This window comes from Tripterygium wilfordii, chromosome 7, assembly GCF_013401445.1.
Source record: "Tripterygium wilfordii isolate XIE 37 chromosome 7, ASM1340144v1, whole genome shotgun sequence".
NCBI lineage: Eukaryota > Viridiplantae > Streptophyta > Magnoliopsida > Celastrales > Celastraceae > Tripterygium > Tripterygium wilfordii.
In genome coordinates this window covers 16,050,357-16,070,220 of record NC_052238.1, presented here as the reverse complement: position 1 = coordinate 16,070,220, position 19,864 = coordinate 16,050,357, and the positions used below count along the sequence as shown (strand labels likewise).

Here is a 19,864-nt window from a genome sequence, read left to right as displayed (position 1 = left end):
GGAGAGAACTGTTAGATCAGCATGACGTGGAGAGATTTTAGTGGAAAAATAAACCTATTATTATTAAATGAAATGAAAATTGCACAATTTTACAAAATCCTTTATCAAAGGAATTTTTTTTATGATAATCTGTATCTAATGCTGAAAAGAACTGGAAACTTTTGCTGTCAAACGGAAACAATAATTTTTTATTTTATTTTATTTATGTTGATCAATATCTAGAGCTTTTCAAATGAATTCGTAAACTCTACGTATCCCTTCCAATAAATTTGTAAACTCCACATATCATACAACTCGGAATTCACTTGAACTCCACACATCCCACAACTGGGTTGCGATAACTAGGGTACCACGATCCTATCATTACTGAATTTGTTTCCATTGGCTAACAAATTTTTTGAGAGAAGAACCTTGTTGTGTAGTTGAACAGTCTTTTTTTTGGTGAACGTGCAGTTGAATAGTCTTGTTATGTGTAAATGAATGATCCAACATAGTACATATGGTCCTGGACATATTTCATATGCATATAAAAACATGTTAATAAGAATGTATTGGTACATTTACAAATTCAATATAGTATGTTTGTATATAAACTACAAAACTCAGAATTGCAATAAATCAGATTCTTTCAAAAGTAGATGTCAGTTTGCTTCGATTGTGCTTTGATGTCTTTCAGTTTCTTCAGTATGTTTGTGAAGTAATCTTGCAAATATTTCTCCAGGGTAGCTATATCTTTCTGATCCACCCCAAGAAGGCTGTATGTGTCACCCATTGGACTCGAGAAAACCGTATCGCTTGACAGAACCTGAGGAATTTCAACCACACAAGCACAACGTTCTTTGATCATGTTTTTGAAAGTCGAAAACAAAGTCAATATGGCCTAGATTAATGAATTTTCACCAAGCCATACTTGTTATGTTAGGAGAATGGAAAAGCAATGCCGAATAAAGTAAATGTTTCATGATTTTGATGCTGTCAACAAGCTCCACAGTTGGTATAAAGGGGATTTTTTTTTTTTTAATGATGGATAGAACTAAGTAGAACATTGTGATCGAAAGAAGAAACGTAAACACGCCCTACCTCTGAAAAGGCCAATCTGCCAGCCACCTCATTAGTCCATTCAAAAAACCGAGTCAATTGGCGTGTAAATCTCAAGACGGAGACTGGGACTGTCGTAACATTTGCATCTTGCCCTGCGAGCCTTTCGCACAAAGTTATCACCTGAAGACCAAGAAGGCACATTTAACATGGAGAATCCATGCACTATATTTGTTATCAACGGAAAAATGGAATCTTGAAGCAGCCATCAATAGTTATTAATATTGTTTGCCATAGTGATAAGCAGGTTATAAATTCTAACAAGTGAGGGAAAAAGTAAATCAAACATATACATTTTAAAAAGTGAGAGAAAAGTAAATCAAATATTGGAGTAAAGTAGCATTTGATCTCTTGTTTAAAAAAAAGAAAATTTCTTGTTTTACCTCTTGGGTTGTCCACGCACGAGGACCCGCAAAAGTGAGAAGTTTCCCATTAATTTTCTCATTTCGTAACGCTATAAATGTAAGTCGAGCTATATCCTATCAGCAAATACATATGTACTTAGATAGAATGGAGAATCAACAATAGAATTTAGCTCCTCAAGAATGAATAATAGGAATTATTTATGCATGCACAACCTGAGTGTCCATGTAAGCAATTCGTGTGGGAGCATCTGTCCCCCAAACAGATTTCTCTTCTAGAATCGGCACTGCATACTGCCCGATAAGGCCCTGAATAAATTTGTACAGAGCATTAATACTAAGCAAAGAACAAAGGTTGCTGAAAAATAAATCAAAGCGAAAAATAAAATAAAAAAATAGTGCACCAGTATTTGATTAAAAAAATGCACAACTATATGATAGCCACCATTTATACGTCAATGTCCTAAAACCATTTTAGCAAATATGAACAAGTTAATTGTGTATTAGCATTTAGCTTCTTTAATCTTGGTCTTCTATGTAGGACATGTTTCTCTTCTGATTAAGTTATTTCCTTGGCAGACATAATTTAATATTAAACACTAACTGCTCATCAAGCCAACATATTAGCTGAAATTCAAATGCTATCAGTAATATAATCACAGATCAAAAAACCTTCACAATATTAGTTCAGGAGACATTTACTTGCATGAAACCACATAGCCGGATTACGATGTGATTTAGGCCAGATTCCTGAAGAAACTTCTCTGTGCAATATTTAATCTCCATTAGTGGCACTTCTGGATGCTTGTCGCAATTGTGGATAGAGTAGAATACATATTTCTGAATGCCCATGGCTCTTGCACTTTGTATAAGAGCAACTTTCCCCTCCCAATCTACCTAAACGGAACAAAAACCGTAACTTCAAAAAATCTCCAACAACTTCAAGATGTAGAAATATGCGTCAGACATTTGCATCCAAAAGGTCACACACATTGTTCATTTTCAATTCAAATTAACTTTTATTGAATTAGATATGTTCATTACGCACCCTATATGTTTCCCTTCATTGGCCAAATAGAACTAAATCTAAGCTGGAATTTAAATCTTACAGGTTTGATGGGCTCTTCCGGTCTCCCAGTGGCACAGTCAATCACTGTATGTATGCCAACCAGAGTCGCAGGTATGGTCTCTGGCTTGCTAAGATCTGCCTGCGCAAAACAACACTCTACAAATTCAGTAGTGAAACCTCAGCAGCAAAAAGAAAATCGAAAAACTTAGCAGAGAATTTCTCTTCTACAAGTGAATTATGGGTTACATTGACAACGGTGGCGCCCCAATCGCGAAGGAAGTCAGCGGGAGCGGGTCTGGGCCTCACAAGGCAACGCACATCGTAACCCTCATCGAGGGCTCGCCTCACAATTTGCCTCCCAAGAGTCCCAGTCGCACCCACCACCAGTATACTCGTTGGCCTTACCGGAGTCCCCGGAGCCAGATTCACAGCACCTACAGGCGCCGCTGTCGCACACCTTACAGATAATCGGACATGGGGTTTCCCTGTAGATGAATTAGATACATTAATTGAGGGGAAAAAAGAGCGAGAGATAAGAGTGTGAAATTGCAGGGTTGGTGATTAACTGGCGAGAGAGACGGACGCGGAAGTGGAAGTGGATGGAGAGACGAGAAGGGACGGTGCTATGTTGCTGCGCCAGGAAAGTTCACCGGTGGCGGTGGTGGTTGGAGAGAATGCGACGTGATGGTGGAGCTTGTGAGTTGTTGGGAGCCTCCACGCCATTGTCGTTTTTGGGGATTGTGGAACTGGAGGGACAGTAGAAGGAGGAGAAAGAAGAATGGATCAGAATTGTGCCACGTCATTCGATTGTATGGATTACGGCCACATCCACGTGTACAACTGAAAACTACCACTTCTCCAGCAACTCTAAACGACGGCATTCTGTACCCACAATTTATGAAATATCATCAATTTAAAATTTGTTTTTGTTAATAAATGGAATTGCATTAGGTTATTGCCTTATTAGTTGCGGATCGCGATGTTTTTTTTTTCACTCAACTATCTCAAATATTGAGATGGAGGATGCACAAGATTTCATATGAATTATGTGAGGCATTTGAGATCTATGATTTTCACATGCATTATGTGCGTTCATCTCAACATTTAGATACTGAGATTCTTAGCATTTTTATATGGCTACCACTCATCTATACAACTATTGCCTGTGTGAAAAGTAAAGAAAAAGAACCCACAACTTGGAACCTGAAACTTGAAGAGGAAATCAAAATCTATATTTGCATTGCTTCTAATGTTGCATCTGACAACTACTATCCTGCTTCCATAAAACATATTCTGGATATGAAAATATATAATCGATCGAAGAGATAATAAATATATAAAAAAATGAAAGAGAACTACCAAAAAAACCCTAACTGAAAAGTAAAACGTCAATTGCTTTTACCAATACCCCCTTTATACGCCCCTCTAGTCATAATAAGTTTTTTCCCCTGCCTTGGGCAAGAATCATCAAAGCAAAGGAAAAGGCAGAATCATACTTGAATGCCAGTGGCTCTTATCATCCAAGAAGCTTCTACTCGAATGCAGCAGCAGATCCTCAAATCTGTACAACCCTTTTCAAATACTGCAAACTCTCCAAGCCCCCCTCAAACATGAGGGGAAAGGAAGAAGGAAAAAAAAAAACCTCAGGCGTCATAGGAACTTTAAAAATTCGATGCAGCATTCGACGGTGAAGTCTCCATCATTTAGTCAGAAAATAATTCTTCTAATTCTTGTGTTCCATTATGCAACACATTCCCTAATGCGCTACTTCCATTCTCACTGTCGTCCATATCTAACCAATCTTGCTCGTGGTCATCCTCAGCTAACTGCTCGTCATGAGGTTGACTTTGAGGAGTTGGACCTCCCTTGGATTTTGCTTCAGAATCCTCACAGATGCAGGCTGCTGGGTTTTCATGGAACTCTCCTCTTCCTGGCCTCACTTCATTTGGCTCCCCCATGAAGCCAATCTGATTAGTTCGTACCCTGGAGGCAAATTCTCCCCACGTCATGTTGTTCTGGTTCAGAAACAACTTGTACAACTTTTTAGCATTAGGACGAATAGTTGGTTTGTGCCCAAAATATCTCCTGCGTCCAGCCAAGATTCTGGCCATATTCCCGTTGTTATTAGTCACAAATACGTCACTTTCGTCGCAAACAATGTAATCCAGTGCGGCCATGCGAGATGAAAACGATGAAAATGGTGCCAACTCCTCCTTGCTGGCTATGGTTTCCTTCGAATGAAAATTTGGGAACAGCGCTTTCAGTGGTGCCAGAGTCTCTTCACCTCCATATACTTCCCCTGATGCCACATACATGTGAACATCACTCCCAAAACCCAATGCTCTCAACATTATACCAATTTCTTCTGGCGTCAGTGGACACCTTCCATGCCTACGTTCCTTATCAGGGTTGCTTGCATGTAAAGTTTTCCATCTCTTCCGTATTGCAGCAAGCTCGACCCTTTCTTTTTCTCCTCCACCAAAGTAGCATCCAGAGAATGCAAGCATATCGGGTTCGAACCTGTGATAGAATCCATTAAGTTGTATCAGAAAAAGTTCTTCTAAAAATGATATCTCAGATCTTTAACTTAAGGTTTAGTAACAAAGCTCAAATTAATACTACTGAAAAACAATAAACCCAAGTTCCATCAAGGCACAAGCCATATTGTGCAAAGCGTCATAGGTGTTTACAGAAACTAGTTTCACTGACATAATTTATTTTTCAATAACTCATATGATAAAATTTCATGACAGCCACAAAGTTTAGAGATTATGGGATTAGAATTTCGTGGTAGTCAGACAAAATAAAGGCAAGAAGGTATGATAAACAAATTATCACACAGCTTATTAGGGAGATTAACTCTAAGACTTGTAGCCAATGACAACACTTCACCTCAAGTGCAAGGCAATAAAGTGCTTGCTTTTCATCCTCATCCTCTTGGCCAACTTTTTACCCATTCCAAGAATAGGATCAGTGAATCTCAAACCATGGTAGTTAACCCTACACCTCAGCTTCTGCAAATCTGTGTCTAACATATTGGAAAGCCTGTAATCAAACTTGGTAAGTTGAACAGCCTGCATCAAATACAAAGGCCTCCAGTGTTTCAGTTTCTGAATAAATGGAAAATGGAAGACTAGGTCTATCTAGCATCCAAGAATCAAGTAAAGCAGATACATTTACCTGGCTACATCAGGGCAGAACAGCAGCACAGTAAAATTTTCATTCATGAAGTCTTTCAGATACTGAGGTAAAATTTTTGTTTGAGAGTTGAGACTCGAGCCATCAATAGAAGTTGTGGCTAGGTTTACGTACTAATACTGACTTCTCAAATTTTCATATATTACAGTAAATGAAGCCCACCTCCATGCCTCCACCCAAAAAAAAAACCACCCCAAAATCTTTATGTTGAGTCTGTAAGCTTGCCCCTGGAGTTGAGTGCTCATATGGCAGCCAGCCAATTAAACAAACCCAAAAATTTTTGCCCGATTTCACAGGGATATGGATACATTAGCCTCTCAAGCCTATTGTAGTGGCATCAACGATAGATGCGATATTATGATGTTGTAACAAGGCCTATTGCCTGGAATCCTGGATTGGCGTTTCCCCATGCTACACTACCAGATTATTTATCAGGAGGATAAAGCGCCACTGTAAGGTTATTTTGGTGTGTTCAGATTAGCCATTTCCCTTTTTCTTTTGCTACCAAATCATTCATATTATGAAAAGTGAAAATCAAAATATAGAATCTGGCGAAACACAAAGAACAGTTGAATATTTTATACAAGAAGAAAACTTACATGCTTTTTATTGAGGGCTGGTAAAACATGATTCTGGTAGCACTTTGGAGTGCACTTCCTGGGGACGCGCATGTTATATGGAGTAATGACTTTCTCTCCCTTAGTGGGAAGTTGCTTGATGATTTTCACATCGTTAGAAAGAAATGATATGAACCAGTCCACATCAAATATTTCGGTAAAATTGCTGCACCAGAAGTCTAATTTGTCACATGTCAATGCACAAGAATATGCATTTTCCTAAAATCTCACTCATACATTATAATGGGAACACAAATCATCATACAAATGATATAAGAGCAGACCTGGAATCCTTCCAGTATGATTTCTGATCCAGTCTAGGAACAACAAGAGTTGCATTTAAAATATAAGCTGCAACAACAGCATCTGTGATCTGCAGTACATTGTAAATTGATTCAGAAACATGAGATGATTAACATATCACATTCCATCAAAAGTATAAATTACGTAATTTACTTGAATTAGCACGATATTCAAAAGCCTAATGGTATTGATCAGAAGGTGTCCGTTACCTATACTATCAAAGGGACCTAGATCATCTTCATATTGATAAGTCCAAAATGATCAACTTTATTTTCTCTATATTTCAATGAAATCCCATCAATGATGAGTAATAGAAGAAAGAATCTGAAAAAGTTGCAGCACCAAAAGATACGCTATGCTATTTTCTACCCCAAATTTTAATGCAGCAAGTTGGTAGGTGAGAAGTCAACAATCAAAGAGTCCTAAATTAGTCTTTTTTGGATTGTTTTCCTCAACACGTACCTAAATGGGATCTTTGCTGCAGACAAAAAATTAATACAAGTTCCAACAATAAGATAACAAACTGAAACAAATGTTCCTGGCTCCCAAAAGAACACAACTTACCCCAGTTCTCTGTTGATTCAAGCCCCCACTGGTAGCAATCAACAAGTATCTATTGGGATGCGTTTTGACATCAGACTCTGTTACAAATCAACACAGCTTAACTCAACAGCCAAAATTTCATCATGACCTTCAATTAACATTTCTTTGACTATAGTCTATAGATAGACCCCCAAAATGCAAACAGAGCAATACTCACAGATAATGTATATAATCTATCACATAATCTAATAAAGTCTATGACTTTCTTTTCATGAAATGGCAAAAAGAGGAAAATCATATTTATTGATGCAGGCAAAGAGGGTTTAGAGAGACTACTTTGAAATCTGTCGCTGGAATTACTGCATCCATGGTAGAAAGCTGACATCCTCGAACTCCACAAATCTCGACCCGAACTCCCTCCACCGGCCTTCAAAATCCAAAATGAAGATAAAATCATCAGGAAAACTCAGAATAAATAATTGACCAAACGATCCAAATACGTCTACATAACTTTTAAAAACAAATCAAAAAACGAACCGGAACGCGAAACACGGTCTCTGTTTCCATTTTGGATTCCAACGCGACTCTCCCATTTTCAAGCTGAATTCCGAGAAAAGCAAGAAGATCAGAACAACCAAATAAGACAGAAATAAGATTGATCAAAAATGAGAATCGGTGTACCAGTGGAGAGTGGCGAGGGTGGAAGAAGTTGCGTTGTTGGTGAGACAGAGGAGGAAAGAGAAGGGAGATTCCGGAGAGGACAAGGAGTATGCAGGCGGAGAATGCTGATATGAGAGGGAAAAGGCGGCGGCGGCGGCGAAGGAAGAGCACAAGGACAAAGCTCCAGACGATGTTAACGTTCTCTCTCTTTCTTTTCTTCATGATTTATCCCCACGGTGGACTGGCTTTGATGAATCAATCAATCATACGAAAAGAAAAGGCATTTAAAAGGAAGGGTGATGGTTGGCTTCCGATTCACGAAAAGCAGTGTCGTCTTCGTCTGTTGCTGCTGAATATGCAGATAGCATTCCGTCTCGCATACTCAGTCTGAGAGCAGAGAGAGCTCCGTCGACAACCTCGACTTAGTCGCGCGTAAATATTTGCGCTTTCTTAACTTGTTGGTTGCTCTCACGGCTTGATTTTGAACGCGTGGCTTTATACCATATCTGATTGATCCTCGTCCGTCGATTTGTCCTTTTTTTGCCGCAAGATCTTTGTCACGAGCTGCTCACGTGCTTTGGATTTGCCTTCCAAAGACTTGGGTCTTGGAGGGCAAGCGCGGCTGTTAAGTTGATCAAATCAAAGGAACGTCATTGCACGCGCATTGAGGAGCGTGGGAGAAGACAAATGCTTTATTCTCCTAATCCGCTTGTCGTTTTGTTTAGGGGTAACGCTTAAGGTGTGATTAAGTGCGTGCGGTGTGGTCTCTCTGTCTTCACGTATATTTCATGTTGAAGAGGGGCTGTTCACAGTTTATCTATTTCATTATGGTCAAATGATCGGACGGTTGGATCTGAGGTGCACCCAACAATCATATCATCTTGCAATTTTAATTTGGAACTGATTAAGTACTAATTAATTGGTTAATTAAGTAGGTGATAATGATGTTGATGTGGATTGGTTGATGATTAAGATGGTTGTTAGTTGAAAAATATTTGGGTTGCAATAGATTAGTGAGAAGGGAGGAGTTGTTGAACAAATAATAATTAATTGAAATTGAAATTGAAATTAGGTGTTGAAAACCCATCTAATTAAATTGAAGTTTGAACAGTCAATTACTATTCTTATTAGGTGTTAACCCAGATAGCTTTTATCTGGTAAGGACTAAGGAGACCAACTGAGCAAGACATGACTAGGTAGACCAACTTTGGAATCTTCGATTTGTTTAATTTTTTTGGTCTGCTTAAGAAATATATATATATATATATATATATATATTACTACTTCACTGGTTTTTTAATAGGGATGTGTCATTTTGTGACAAAACAATAACAGAATTACAGAAATTAATGTTTTCATTTAGAAGGGGTTTCAAAAACGTAGTATATGAATAACAAGAGTAACCCCACAAGTACAAGTAGTCTCTTTTGTAAAGGGGACTTCTGTCTCCCCAATTAGAGGGTGTTTTTAAGTGTTTGTCAAGGCACCTCAAGACCATTGAATAGAATAGGCATTGGACCATTTGTACTTTCACCAGTAAATTTTGTTTGTAGATAAGTGGGAGTGGAACTTGAAATTTGGGTATCACCCAATTCAAGTTAGAGGTGTTAAAAAAAATCGTAAAATTCAAGATCTTCACTATCTAAAAAAATTATATTTTATTTATAAATTATTCCGAAATGAGGTGTTTTTTTTTAAAAAAAAGTGGTTGCGTGAGCAATATTATTTAAACAACATCTTCCATGAATGTGTTTATTTTATGAGTTGTTGCTTGGACCTGGGCATTTATCATATATCATCATGTCTACTAATAATATCATTATCATATGATTTCAACTAAATTTAAATTGACCAACGAAGGATGGCTCGGTTGACAATTGACTGGGTTAGACATATATGTACCTAATATCCGATTTCAATGAGAAACAAATTTCTCGATGGTATTTGAAAAAAATAAAATAAATTGGGACACATTCAAACTGATTTCACTTGGATATCACGACAATACAATACATTCCATTCTATTTCCACACAAAAAAATAAAATTGTTCCCAGTCTCCCTAAAGAATTGCACGGGCCCGTTAAGCTAAACTAGGCCCACTTGGCATATCAAATATTCAAACCAAATATATGATCACGTATTCTTTTCTGCGTAGCCTACTGCTTACTTTTATCGTTATAGCACTGGTGGGCCTTCAAAAGTAGCCCAATTTGAATTGATACTAATTCTAGTTCTTTCCTTCACCAAAATAAAAATAAAAATACTAATTCTAGTTAAGAATAGAAAAGCTGCGTTGGTTGGTTGTTAAGAAGAAATCCATTAATCCTCTGTACATCATTCCTCGGATTAGGTTTAATATAGTATGAGGTTGAATGTTGTAAATCCACACCCACATACACACCAATAATGTTGTGAATCCATACCTCCATACATAACAACGATATTGTCCGCTTTGTGTTGTCTGATTCCAGTGAATACATCGGGCCTTTTGTTTTTCCTTAGGCCCAAGCAAATGAACTAAACCCAACTCATATGAATATAGGAAAATGTATTGTTAGTGGTTAAAGGTGAGATTGGTCCTTATAAATAGGATAATATTAGACTTGTTGTGTTCCTCATAATCAGTGTTGTTTGCATAATGTGAAATGAAAATCCCTTTCCAAATAAATTTGTGCAAAGTAAGATATCCTCTAAGTTTGTATGGCGAGATTCGTATTCACTATCTTTTGAGTGCACATAAACTAAAATCATCGGACCTGCATATTAGCTACAGATTATGCATAGCAGGCAAAGTCTATGAAAATTCATGGAAAATCAATATAAGGATTGTTTTGACAAATGGCTAATAAACACCGAAAATACCATCTCCAATTCCAAACAACAGTTTTATCAATAATTAATTATAAATTGATTTTAATACATCAGAATCAATTTTTAAATATTATAATAAAAATAATTATTTTTGGGAAGAAGAGGCTGCGTTGGTGTGCGGGGACGTGACATCTTCTTCCCTTTTGTAGAGGGAGCGACAAATCAGCAATACCAGTGGTAGAAATTGAAAGGGGAGATGGGTAACGCAGGCAAACTCAACGCCTCACCTTCCGAATTGGACCTGGATCGACCCAACATCGAAGACTACCTCCCTTCCGGATCCTCCATACAAGACCCCCTCGCCAAGATTCGCCTGTATCTTCTCTATTTCTATCTCCGTACTCTGCTGTTTTTCCTTCAATTTCTTTAGCTGGATGTTGTACTAGTCAAGTAATCGTTTTTGGTTCAACTGTTTGTTTTCCGTTTTAGGCGTGATTTGCTCGACATTTCTCCTACCTTAACTGAGGCTGCAGGAGCCATTGTTGATGTATGTCATGTCTCCTCTCCATTCAATTTTCCTCCCATTATCTCTAATTTATTGGCTTCGTTTGGCTCTTGAGAAAGTATTTCGTGGAAAGATCTTTGTTAAGAATGGGAATCAGTGAGGATTCTAAGTAAAAACTTCTGTAATTATCAATTATCTAAGGTTGATTGCTAGAACATGATCAATCATCTTAAAACTTTAACTTCTATGTGGGCTATGGTGATTTCGTTTCTCAGTACTTATTTGAATTTCATTATATAATGAACAGGACTCGTTCACAAGATGTTTCAAATCAAATCCTCCAGAACCTTGGAACTGGAATATATATCTTTTTCCACTATGGTGCTTCGGAGTGGCGATTCGATATTTTGTTTTATTCCCTTTGAGGTCAGCTTTCATGCATACAATGAAGCCAATTTTGTGTAGTTTGCTCTAATATAAATCTCATATTACCCAATTCTTCGTTTTATATGTTACTTATTTGTATCTTTCTGTTGCAAACTTGCAATATCTACAGCCTACAGGGTTATAGTGTTGACCATAGGGTGGATAATATTCCTCTCAGCCTTCATCCCTGTGCATTTTCTTTTGAAAGGAAACGACAAGCTGAGGAAAAATCTTGAGGTTTTGATTCCTGATTATTTTGATTCTTCAAATTTTTTTTTCCATTTGACTGATTTTTCTATCGATTGGATATTTTATTCGACAAGAACTCTCTATATCAATGGTCTATCTTCCTGTTTTTTGTGTTTCTTCTTTTGAATTGGATTGTAACTTGTTGTTAGACATATTGAACCTTCTCCTTGTTGCTTACTTTCTTTATAGAGATGTTTGGTGGAGTTAATTTGCAGCTTCTTTGTTGCATCTTGGACCGGAGTTGTCAAATACCATGGGCCGCGTCCCAGCATGCGACCTAAGCAGGTTCATCTCACAATCCTTTACTTCTTGAAATGGCTTTTGAAGTTTTTTAATCTATATCTAAAGTAGTGATAACTGTCTACATGTGTATCTGAGACTTGCTTTCATGGGTTGACAGGTATTTGTGGCTAATCATACTTCCATGATTGATTTCATCATCTTAGAACAGATGACTGCATTTTCTGTTATTATGCAGAAGCATCCTGGATGGGTCGGTAAGTTCTTAGTGTCAACTGTCAACTGCTTTTTTTAAACAAATAATGTGGAGTTAATACTCTTATAAATAATTCTTTATTTCTGCTGTATATTTTCTTCTACTGAAGATATTTCCAAGTAAGTCTAAACATTATATATTGAAACATGGTTGGAAAAATGTCTTCTCAAGAATATGCATAAAAGGTTGTATGGGCCAAAAACCATTGATTGGTGTAATGGTAGTGGCTCTCTCCCAGTCCTACGAGGTCAAGGGTTCGATTCTCATCACCCACCTACATAGGGTGGAGTGCAGAGCCACGGAGGCTTCCTCCATTGTTGGTGTCGGTTAGCGCCCAAGGGCCACCAAAAACCGCATCAACAAATGTCTTTTTAGTAACATGGGATGGATGAAGTGGCCACTGTTAACTGGCTCATTCTTAGTCCTTTGTTGATTGCGAATTTTTAATCCTTCATTTTAAGTTGTGGTTTGTTTAATATGATCTAAAAACATAAGCTGGATAGAATTGGTCTTGGATTTTCAGATTTCAATTAATTTCTCATTTGTTTGTTTTTCATTTTGAGATTGGCATTCTCTGAAAAATATGGATTGCCTGAACTTTTGCTTTGTAATAAATGGAATGTATAGGTTTACCTTTTCTTTTCTGAATTAATTTTAGGATTACTGCAAAGCACTATATTAGAGAGCGTTGGATGCATCTGGTTCAATCGTTCAGAGGCAAAGGATCGTGAAATTGTAGCAAGGAAGTAAGTCAAAATGCTACAATTATGGACATATATTCTCAAAATCATGCACATAATCATGATGTGAACTTGGGCATTTCAGGTTAAGGGACCATGTTCAGGGAGCTGACAATAACCCTCTTCTCATATTTCCTGAAGGAACTTGTGTAAATAACCATTACACCGTTATGTTTAAAAAGGTATCGAAACTAAATTTTTTGGTGGATTACTAAATATGGTCCCTTATAACCCCACTATCTTCTTGATCTTGCTTAGGGCGCGTTTGAACTTGGCTGCACTGTCTGTCCAATTGCAATCAAGTACAACAAGATATTTGTTGATGCTTTCTGGAACAGTCGGAAGTAAGTTGGATTTCATTTTGAAAATCTTATAATTAATCTAATAATCAATTACTAATGAAGATGAGTTGTTGTAACATTTTTGTGCAAAATCCTAGTTTCATTTTGCCTAACATAACATCTATCACTCATTTTTTGGTAATCAGAGAAATGCTAGAGAAGTTAGCTTTCCTTATGAAGGCTAAAATTTTGGGATGGCTTACTGGGCTCCACTTCTTTCAATGGCATCATCATATGATATTTTAATATGCTCTCTGCTCTCATTGGTGCCACAGATTCAATACGGATTAAATGTCTTAATGCAGGCAATCCTTCACTATGCATCTGCTACAACTTATGACCTCCTGGGCTGTTGTTTGTGATGTGTGGTACCTGGAACCGCAAAACCTGAAGCCTGGAGAGACACCCATCGAATTCGCTGAGAGGTATGAATTTTCTCTTCTCGATTTGCCTTTGGAATTTTCGGTACACTCAAGGTGTTGGGAGTTACACATTATGGAAATACTGATGTCAGTAAATATTTTGTTTTCTTTCTTAAGGGAGTTTTTTTTTTTTGTTACTTATTGTCCTGACTGCATATGAATTTGTGTGTTACAGGGTCAGGGACGTAATATCTGTTCGAGCAGGTCTTAAAATGGTTCCTTGGGATGGATATCTGAAGTACTCGCGCCCTAGCCCAAAACACAGAGAGCGGAAGTAAGCCAAGCTTCACAATTTCTCTTTAATTTTGTGCTTCAAGAAAAACTCTCTGTTTATTGAACATGATTTGTTTTAATTTATTTGTCGATGTGGATTCCACGTACTTCGTAGCTTCCTCCCTCACTTGCCTATGCTCATCCACATGTAGCTTGAGAGCTTGTTCGTACAATACCGCAACCAAATAAGTTAAAATCCATACCACAGTGCAATCATATGACACTTCCTGTCAGGGTATACTGATAACACCATTGTTCAGGTTATTAAATTCCTATCACTTTCTTTGAGTGTTCAAGCGAGTGTATCTTTTTGTTGCCCTCTTGGTCAAATCTGAGAGACAGGGGTTATAGCTATTTTGATCAACCAACTTATTAATCCTCTAATTAAACCTACAGCCATTTGTTTGCTTATCACCATCTGGCCCATCTGTTTGGACCCATCTGTTTCGACGGAGGCTAAAATCAACCCTCTTGATTACTAAAGGAAGAAAACAATCCTAGTTTGCAATGACTTTTTTTTTTAATTTCTTCACAAATTTGATTGCTATTTTATTTTACAGTAAATCACTGTTTTTGCAATTACGTAAGCGAGTGGTAGAACGTCTTTGGTAAGAAAGTTGAGAGTTACTACTATCAAGATTGATGTTGCTCGACTATTTTTGTAGAAGTGTTAGCGTTACAGATATAATAATCAGTTACGTAACTCATCCCTCTTTCTTCATTTCATTTCATTTCAGGCAACAAAGCTTTGCTGAGTCTGTGCTCCGGCGATTGGAGGAGAAGTGAAGTGATGTCCTTTTTTCTTCTTCTTTTTTTTTTTTTATACATTACAATTTAGATGCATGGATGTGTAATTGATCTCATTTATTTAAGAAAACCTTTGTGGAGTTTCTGGATTGTGGCCCCATGACGATTGATTTCTGTTTCCCATCCCATATGTGGAAAAAGGAGGTAATTATGTGTGAAAAGGAAACACAACTTTAATGCTCGACTCTTCAGTCAACTTTTCAAAGTCAAAGTCCACTCCACATTAATTTCCAACACAAACAACGCTAATCTTATAGTACTGTAAGTTTCTATTTTCAATGCGAGATTTAAGGACAACTTTCTTTTAATTGTCAAAGTCAAACATCCATTTATATCCTCCTTAAATTTATTTTTCACAAAACACCAAAACCCCTAAACACAATACCCAAAGACATGGGTTTTGGTTCCTCCATGCTTCTAACATTCCTCTTTATTGCGATACTCGCCACCACCGGGAAAACAAATGATCAGAATTTCAAGTGCACTGCGGGCACCACGTGTCAGGCAATTGTTGGCTACATGTCCCCAAACACTACCACCCTCGCCTCCATTCAGTCCCTCTTCAACGTCCGACACCTCCGCTCAATCTTGGGCGCAAATAATCTCCCTCCCACCACCTCACGGAACTATAAAGTGAACGAACAACAGACCATCAAAATCCCTCTGCCCTGCATTTGCTTCAACGGTTCAAGCGTCTCCAACAAAATCCCCATGTACACGGTCCGACCGGATGACGGCCTCTACTACATCGCCGCATACATGTACTCCAACCTGGTGCAGTACCCGGAGATAAAGGCGGTAAACAACCTGAGGAACGAGGATCTAATTTTGGTGGGGCAGGAGCTGTGGATTCCGGTGCCATGTGGGTGTGGTGAGGTGGAGGGGGAGAGGGTGGTCCACTATGGACACGTGGTGGAAGAAGGAACCACCGTGGAGGCTATTGCGGATAAGTTTGGGACTAGTGAAGACACACTCTTGAGGCTCAACGGGATTTCTGATGACAGCCAGCTTATCGCCGGTCATGTTATCGATGTTCCTGTGAAAGGTAGGGAGGGGTATTTCTCTACTTTCCCTATTTAACTTTTATCTAATGCACTAACAATTCCACTCTAATTTCTCTTGATTTAGATTTTGACTTTTCATTTTGTGGGATGTGCCGTGTGCCTCACTTTTTTATGCCTAATTCATTCAACTTGTGCCCAATTTCACACGTAACATCACTGCAATTGGACCATAATGTAGTTTTTATTTATATATTTTCTTATGAAAAATAAGGACACTTTTAATTTGGTAGAGGAGAGCAATCTTGGTTAGGCTGAGGCATAAATACAATTTGGTTTGTATATTGTTGATACTCAAATTATTCTAGCTGGAAAGAAGTAAACAATTCCTAGGTTTACCGGTTTTTTGTCCTTTTACTGTTTCTGTTTCTGTTTGTAACTTTATATTAGTTTATAAAACATAAAAAAGAGAAAAATTTAATTATATTAGCACTCGTCACCAATATTCATTATTTAATAATAATCTTATGGACCCTCCGACAAGGGACTATGAAACCCACCCCATGTGGACGCGAGTTGTCCATTCCCACCCATCTCAGACTCGGTCAAAATCAAGTCTACCTTCTCTACTCATCCTCCTCTTCACACCTTCACATGCTGCTTACCAGCGCATTCTAGCTCCCCAACCAAGAACACGATGGGCTTATGCTTCACGGCATTGCTTCTGGGTCTCCTCCTCTTGCTTTCATCCTTCCCAACCCAATCCACGGCCCAGCCCTTCCAGTGCAGCACCCTCAATTCCACGTGTCGCTCTCTCGTCGACTACGCCTCCCCTAACTCCACCACGCTCTCCTCCATCAAAACCCTCTTCAATGTCAAGAACCTCCGGACCATCCTTGGCGCCAACAGTCTTCCTCTCTCGACTCCACAGAACACCACCGTCACCGCACATCAGACGATCAAGATCCCCTTCCAATGCGCCTGCCTTGGGAACCGCACGGGCGCCTCCAACCGACGCCCTATTTACACGGTCCAGTCAGGGGATACGCTGTACCACATCGCCGCCGAGATATTCTCCAGCCTCGTGACGTACGAGCAGATCGCGGCCTTCAATAATGTGCCCGATGTGAACTTAATTGAGGTCGGCCAGAAGCTGTGGGTCCCGCTGCCATGTGGATGCGACGATGTGGACGGAGAGAAGGTTGTGCATTATGGGCACGTGGTGGAGGCCGGGAGCACGTTGGAGCTCATAGCGGAAGAGTACGGCACGTCGTCTGAGACGTTGTTGAGGCTTAACGGTTTGGCTAATGCCAGTAGTCTCCTTGCCGGGCAAGTTCTAGACGTGCCTCTCAAAGGTTTTGTTATTTTTATTTTTTTGAATTGTTACTTTTTTCTTTCTTAATATCTTTATGAAAAAAATGATGTTTTTTCCTCTATGTTTATTTTATTTGACATATAACCAGATTATGCGTCCACTAATATTATGATAATAGCAAGTGAACTGTTGGTTGAACGACAATCACGTTATATGTAAAGGAACACCCACTCATTAGGGCGTGAGTTCGAATCCATCTCCTCCCCAACCCTTGTTTAAAATATATATATATATATATATATATGTTATGATAATAACTGTACTGTATTTACTATCCAATTTCATGTGGCCTAATTATTTAGACTTTAGAGGTGGCAAGTTCAATTTTTGGAAACATTCTCCAATTGCCGCCACGGCGGGAGATTTGTGCAAATGAGAGTTGTTTATTATTATTATTTTTTATGTAACTATTTATATCTTTTTTTCTTGTAATACATACAAAATTTAAGTAATTGTTTAAGATGGGTAGTGATTATTTGAGATTGGCATCCTAATAACCTCCCCTTCTGTGTGTTCTTTCTGTGTATATGTATGGTATTTTTCTATAGATATGTGGATATCTGTAGTTAGATTCTTGATGTTGCAATTTGTGTTTTTGCAGCTTGTAATTCATCAATAAGGACCGACTCCCTTGACTACCCTTTACTTGTTTCTAATGGAACTTATGTCCACACTGCTAACAACTGTATAATGTGCAAGTGTGATGCTGCCAACAACTGGACGTAAGTTTGCTGTCAAGTAATTGCTTTCTCCATCTAAGTTTCAGCATATTCCAATATAATATTTGCGCACATTATCCGATGTCAGACAACAATTTTGGATCATTAGAATTACTACAATTTTCTGCTGTGTCCATTGCCTCTTTGAGAAAGTAAAGTCATTGTGATTGTGATTCTCATCTCACCTGACTGTTTGAGATTGGTGTATGTGATGCATTTTTCTGTCTTCAAATGTCAATTTTCTTTATCAGCTGCAACATTATTGTAAGTTGAGTTGCCATATTCAGGGCCGATTTACGACTCTGATTTTTGTGGGTTTCCATATTTAGATTGCAATGTGAGCCGTCCCAAGTTAGACCCTCCAACTGGGATAGTTGTCCGACCATGCAATGTGAGGGCAATTTGTACATTGGCAACACAACTTCCAATGGTTGCAGTCGCTCATCATGTGCCTATGCTGGTTATTCTACTGCTAATCAAACCATCTTCACCACTCTTTTGACAGAGTCCACTTGTGCAAGTCCTCCTGGTAAACTTTTGCATTATCTTGAATTCATAGGATTGGTTAAGGTTCCTTTTTATGAGCGCACACATTTTGTGCAAGTATTCATTCAGTTTCTACGGAGTGTCAACTCAAAATAATATTTTGGTTTTATTAATTGGGCAGCTCAAATAGAATCAGTCCTAAAACATATTCCGAAGGGGCCATTTACGAAAAAACACTGTAACTCGCTTGCTTTTATGTCGCATGGTCTTTTGACTACATATATAGGAAAAGAATCAGGGAGACATCATAAATCATACATAAATATAGATGATCGGTTTTTTTTAATCATAGATTTTCAGATTCTGTCTTCAATTGTAGATAAAACTAGCTTTGCATGTGGTTTCTAATTCACATTAGCTGTTGAAAGAGTTATACTTTGTCAGCTGAGAGTATGATTTATTGGTTATTTCTATTGTCTTAGTAGATATTTATTAAATGGTTGTTGAAGAGTCTTTTTGATGTTTGAAGCTTTTAATATCGACTCAAATCCTAAATGTTTTTCTTTTCTTGTTAACTGTTCATAAACAGCTCCAGGTAATTATGCTTCAAAGATGCAGCTAAGCTGGAACTTAATCTTCATCCCGTTTCACCTGATTATGTTATTTCAATATCTTTCTCTATGAGTTTTGTTAATTAGTATTTTCTCTATGGATCCTCTGTTGTTGCTATAAGAGGATTATGGACTGGCAAATGTAATTGTATATCTATCCATTTGATGTCATGTTTTTGTAACCGTAACAAGGAGATGATGCAGTTTTATTAGGTTTTGTATTGGTTTAGTTTTGAATTTTGAGGGGTAAATTAAATTATTATTTTGAATTTAATAATTTTATAAGAAAGTTAGGAAAATATTCTTTCTTACTTTTTATGATTTTGGGTTTTATGGGCTAACATCCTTACCTACATAATTTGTGGAGAGACCATTTTTAAGAATTAAACATGTGACCTCTAGTTATGTCTTTCTGGAACTGTACCATTATGTCACATGTTGGTTTGCTAAGAATGTCAATCAAATTATTTGGTTTGGCATGATTGATTGATGGAATTAGGCCAACGGAGAAGGTGATCTTAGTTAATGTAACATAGGAGATAGCTTTGTTAGTGCCATTCGTGCACAACAAAATTTATGCAATTATTGGGTGATTCTGCAAAGCCAAAAGAAGGGATCTTCATATGGTTGTGGTGTGGTGAAGTGGTGATCAGTTGGGTTGGTAGGAGACAAGATATCAGATGCACTCGTGCACCTAATATACAATTTTCGTTTCTCAACTGCTCTCAAATGGTTTAGTTTGTTCTGGCAG

At 38.0% G+C, this 19,864-nt stretch overlaps 4 protein-coding genes across 5 annotated transcripts; 2 read left to right on the top strand and 2 right to left on the bottom strand.

Annotated features, from left to right (window-relative positions):
- Window positions 1-500: 500 nt before the first annotated feature.
- Window positions 501-3,297, bottom strand: LOC120002802 (protein HIGH CHLOROPHYLL FLUORESCENCE PHENOTYPE 244, chloroplastic). The gene is made up of 8 exons (XM_038851630.1): window positions 3,096-3,297; window positions 2,776-3,014; window positions 2,570-2,668; window positions 2,163-2,357; window positions 1,677-1,769; window positions 1,482-1,577; window positions 1,081-1,221; window positions 501-805 (listed from the first exon to the last, which is right to left on the bottom strand). Exons 1-8 carry the CDS (start codon window positions 3,250-3,252, stop codon window positions 629-631), a joined length of 1,197 nt encoding a protein of 398 aa, XP_038707558.1. The 5' UTR covers window positions 3,253-3,297; the 3' UTR covers window positions 501-628.
- A 442-nt stretch (window positions 3,298-3,739) lies between these two features.
- Window positions 3,740-8,325, bottom strand: LOC120002778 (protein ROOT HAIR SPECIFIC 17). Its single transcript, XM_038851591.1, has 8 exons — window positions 7,872-8,325; window positions 7,728-7,790; window positions 7,527-7,617; window positions 7,212-7,288; window positions 6,629-6,717; window positions 6,327-6,510; window positions 5,422-5,603; window positions 3,740-5,049 (listed from the first exon to the last, which is right to left on the bottom strand). Exons 1-8 carry the CDS (start codon window positions 8,070-8,072, stop codon window positions 4,233-4,235), a joined length of 1,704 nt encoding a protein of 567 aa, XP_038707519.1. The 5' UTR covers window positions 8,073-8,325; the 3' UTR covers window positions 3,740-4,232.
- A 2,500-nt stretch (window positions 8,326-10,825) lies between these two features.
- LOC120001965 (glycerol-3-phosphate acyltransferase 9) lies at window positions 10,826-15,102 on the top strand. The gene is made up of 12 exons (XM_038850495.1): window positions 10,826-11,037; window positions 11,152-11,209; window positions 11,475-11,593; window positions 11,731-11,830; window positions 12,032-12,127; window positions 12,243-12,339; window positions 12,997-13,084; window positions 13,164-13,260; window positions 13,337-13,422; window positions 13,725-13,844; window positions 14,017-14,115; window positions 14,852-15,102. The coding sequence occupies exons 1-12, from the start codon at window positions 10,919-10,921 to the stop codon at window positions 14,898-14,900; spliced, it is 1,128 nt and encodes a 375-aa protein (XP_038706423.1). The 5' UTR covers window positions 10,826-10,918; the 3' UTR covers window positions 14,901-15,102.
- An 86-nt stretch (window positions 15,103-15,188) lies between these two features.
- LOC120001966 (lysM domain-containing GPI-anchored protein 2) lies at window positions 15,189-19,412 on the top strand. 2 transcript variants are annotated; one of them, XM_038850497.1, is made up of 4 exons: window positions 15,189-15,966; window positions 17,899-18,019; window positions 18,346-18,545; window positions 19,092-19,412. In XM_038850497.1, the coding sequence occupies exons 1-4, from the start codon at window positions 15,315-15,317 to the stop codon at window positions 19,184-19,186; spliced, it is 1,068 nt and encodes a 355-aa protein (XP_038706425.1). In that variant the 5' UTR covers window positions 15,189-15,314; the 3' UTR covers window positions 19,187-19,412. The 2 variants fall into 2 exon arrangements, with proteins under 2 accessions (XP_038706425.1, XP_038706424.1); XM_038850496.1 differs by lacking the exon at window positions 15,189-15,966 and adding an exon at window positions 16,497-17,277.
- Window positions 19,413-19,864: the final 452 nt, after the last annotated feature.

What these genes read in the sequence shown, in the direction of transcription:
- LOC120002778 (XM_038851591.1), bottom strand. Translation starts at nt 8,072, where the DNA reads ATGAAGAAAAGAAAGAGAGAGAACGTTAACATCGTCTGGAGCTTTGTC. An exon ending in TTCCAGCGACAGATTTCAAA is followed by an intron (nt 7,289 to 7,526) that starts GTAGTCTCTCTA and finishes GATTTGTAACAG; the next exon opens with AGTCTGATGTCAAAACGCAT. An exon ending in CAGCCCTCAATAAAAAGCAT is followed by an intron (nt 5,604 to 6,326) that starts GTAAGTTTTCTT and finishes TATTTGATGCAG; the next exon opens with GCTGTTCAACTTACCAAGTT.
- LOC120002802 (XM_038851630.1), bottom strand. Translation starts at nt 3,252, where the DNA reads ATGGCGTGGAGGCTCCCAACAACTCACAAGCTCCACCATCACGTCGCA. An exon ending in CGCGTCCGTCTCTCTCGCCA is followed by an intron (nt 3,015 to 3,095) that starts GTTAATCACCAA and finishes ATTCATCTACAG; the next exon opens with GGAAACCCCATGTCCGATTA. An exon ending in CGGAAGAGCCCATCAAACCT is followed by an intron (nt 2,358 to 2,569) that starts GTAAGATTTAAA and finishes TGTTCCGTTTAG; the next exon opens with GTAGATTGGGAGGGGAAAGT.
- LOC120001966 (XM_038850496.1), top strand. Translation starts at nt 16,620, where the DNA reads ATGGGCTTATGCTTCACGGCATTGCTTCTGGGTCTCCTCCTCTTGCTT. An exon ending in GATGCTGCCAACAACTGGAC is followed by an intron (nt 18,020 to 18,345) that starts GTAAGTTTGCTG and finishes TTCCATATTTAG; the next exon opens with ATTGCAATGTGAGCCGTCCC. An exon ending in CACTTGTGCAAGTCCTCCTG is followed by an intron (nt 18,546 to 19,091) that starts GTAAACTTTTGC and finishes GTTCATAAACAG; the next exon opens with CTCCAGGTAATTATGCTTCA.
- LOC120001965 (XM_038850495.1), top strand. Translation starts at nt 10,919, where the DNA reads ATGGGTAACGCAGGCAAACTCAACGCCTCACCTTCCGAATTGGACCTG. An exon ending in CCCCTCGCCAAGATTCGCCT is followed by an intron (nt 11,038 to 11,151) that starts GTATCTTCTCTA and finishes TTTCCGTTTTAG; the next exon opens with GCGTGATTTGCTCGACATTT. An exon ending in CCAAAACACAGAGAGCGGAA is followed by an intron (nt 14,116 to 14,851) that starts GTAAGCCAAGCT and finishes ATTTCATTTCAG; the next exon opens with GCAACAAAGCTTTGCTGAGT.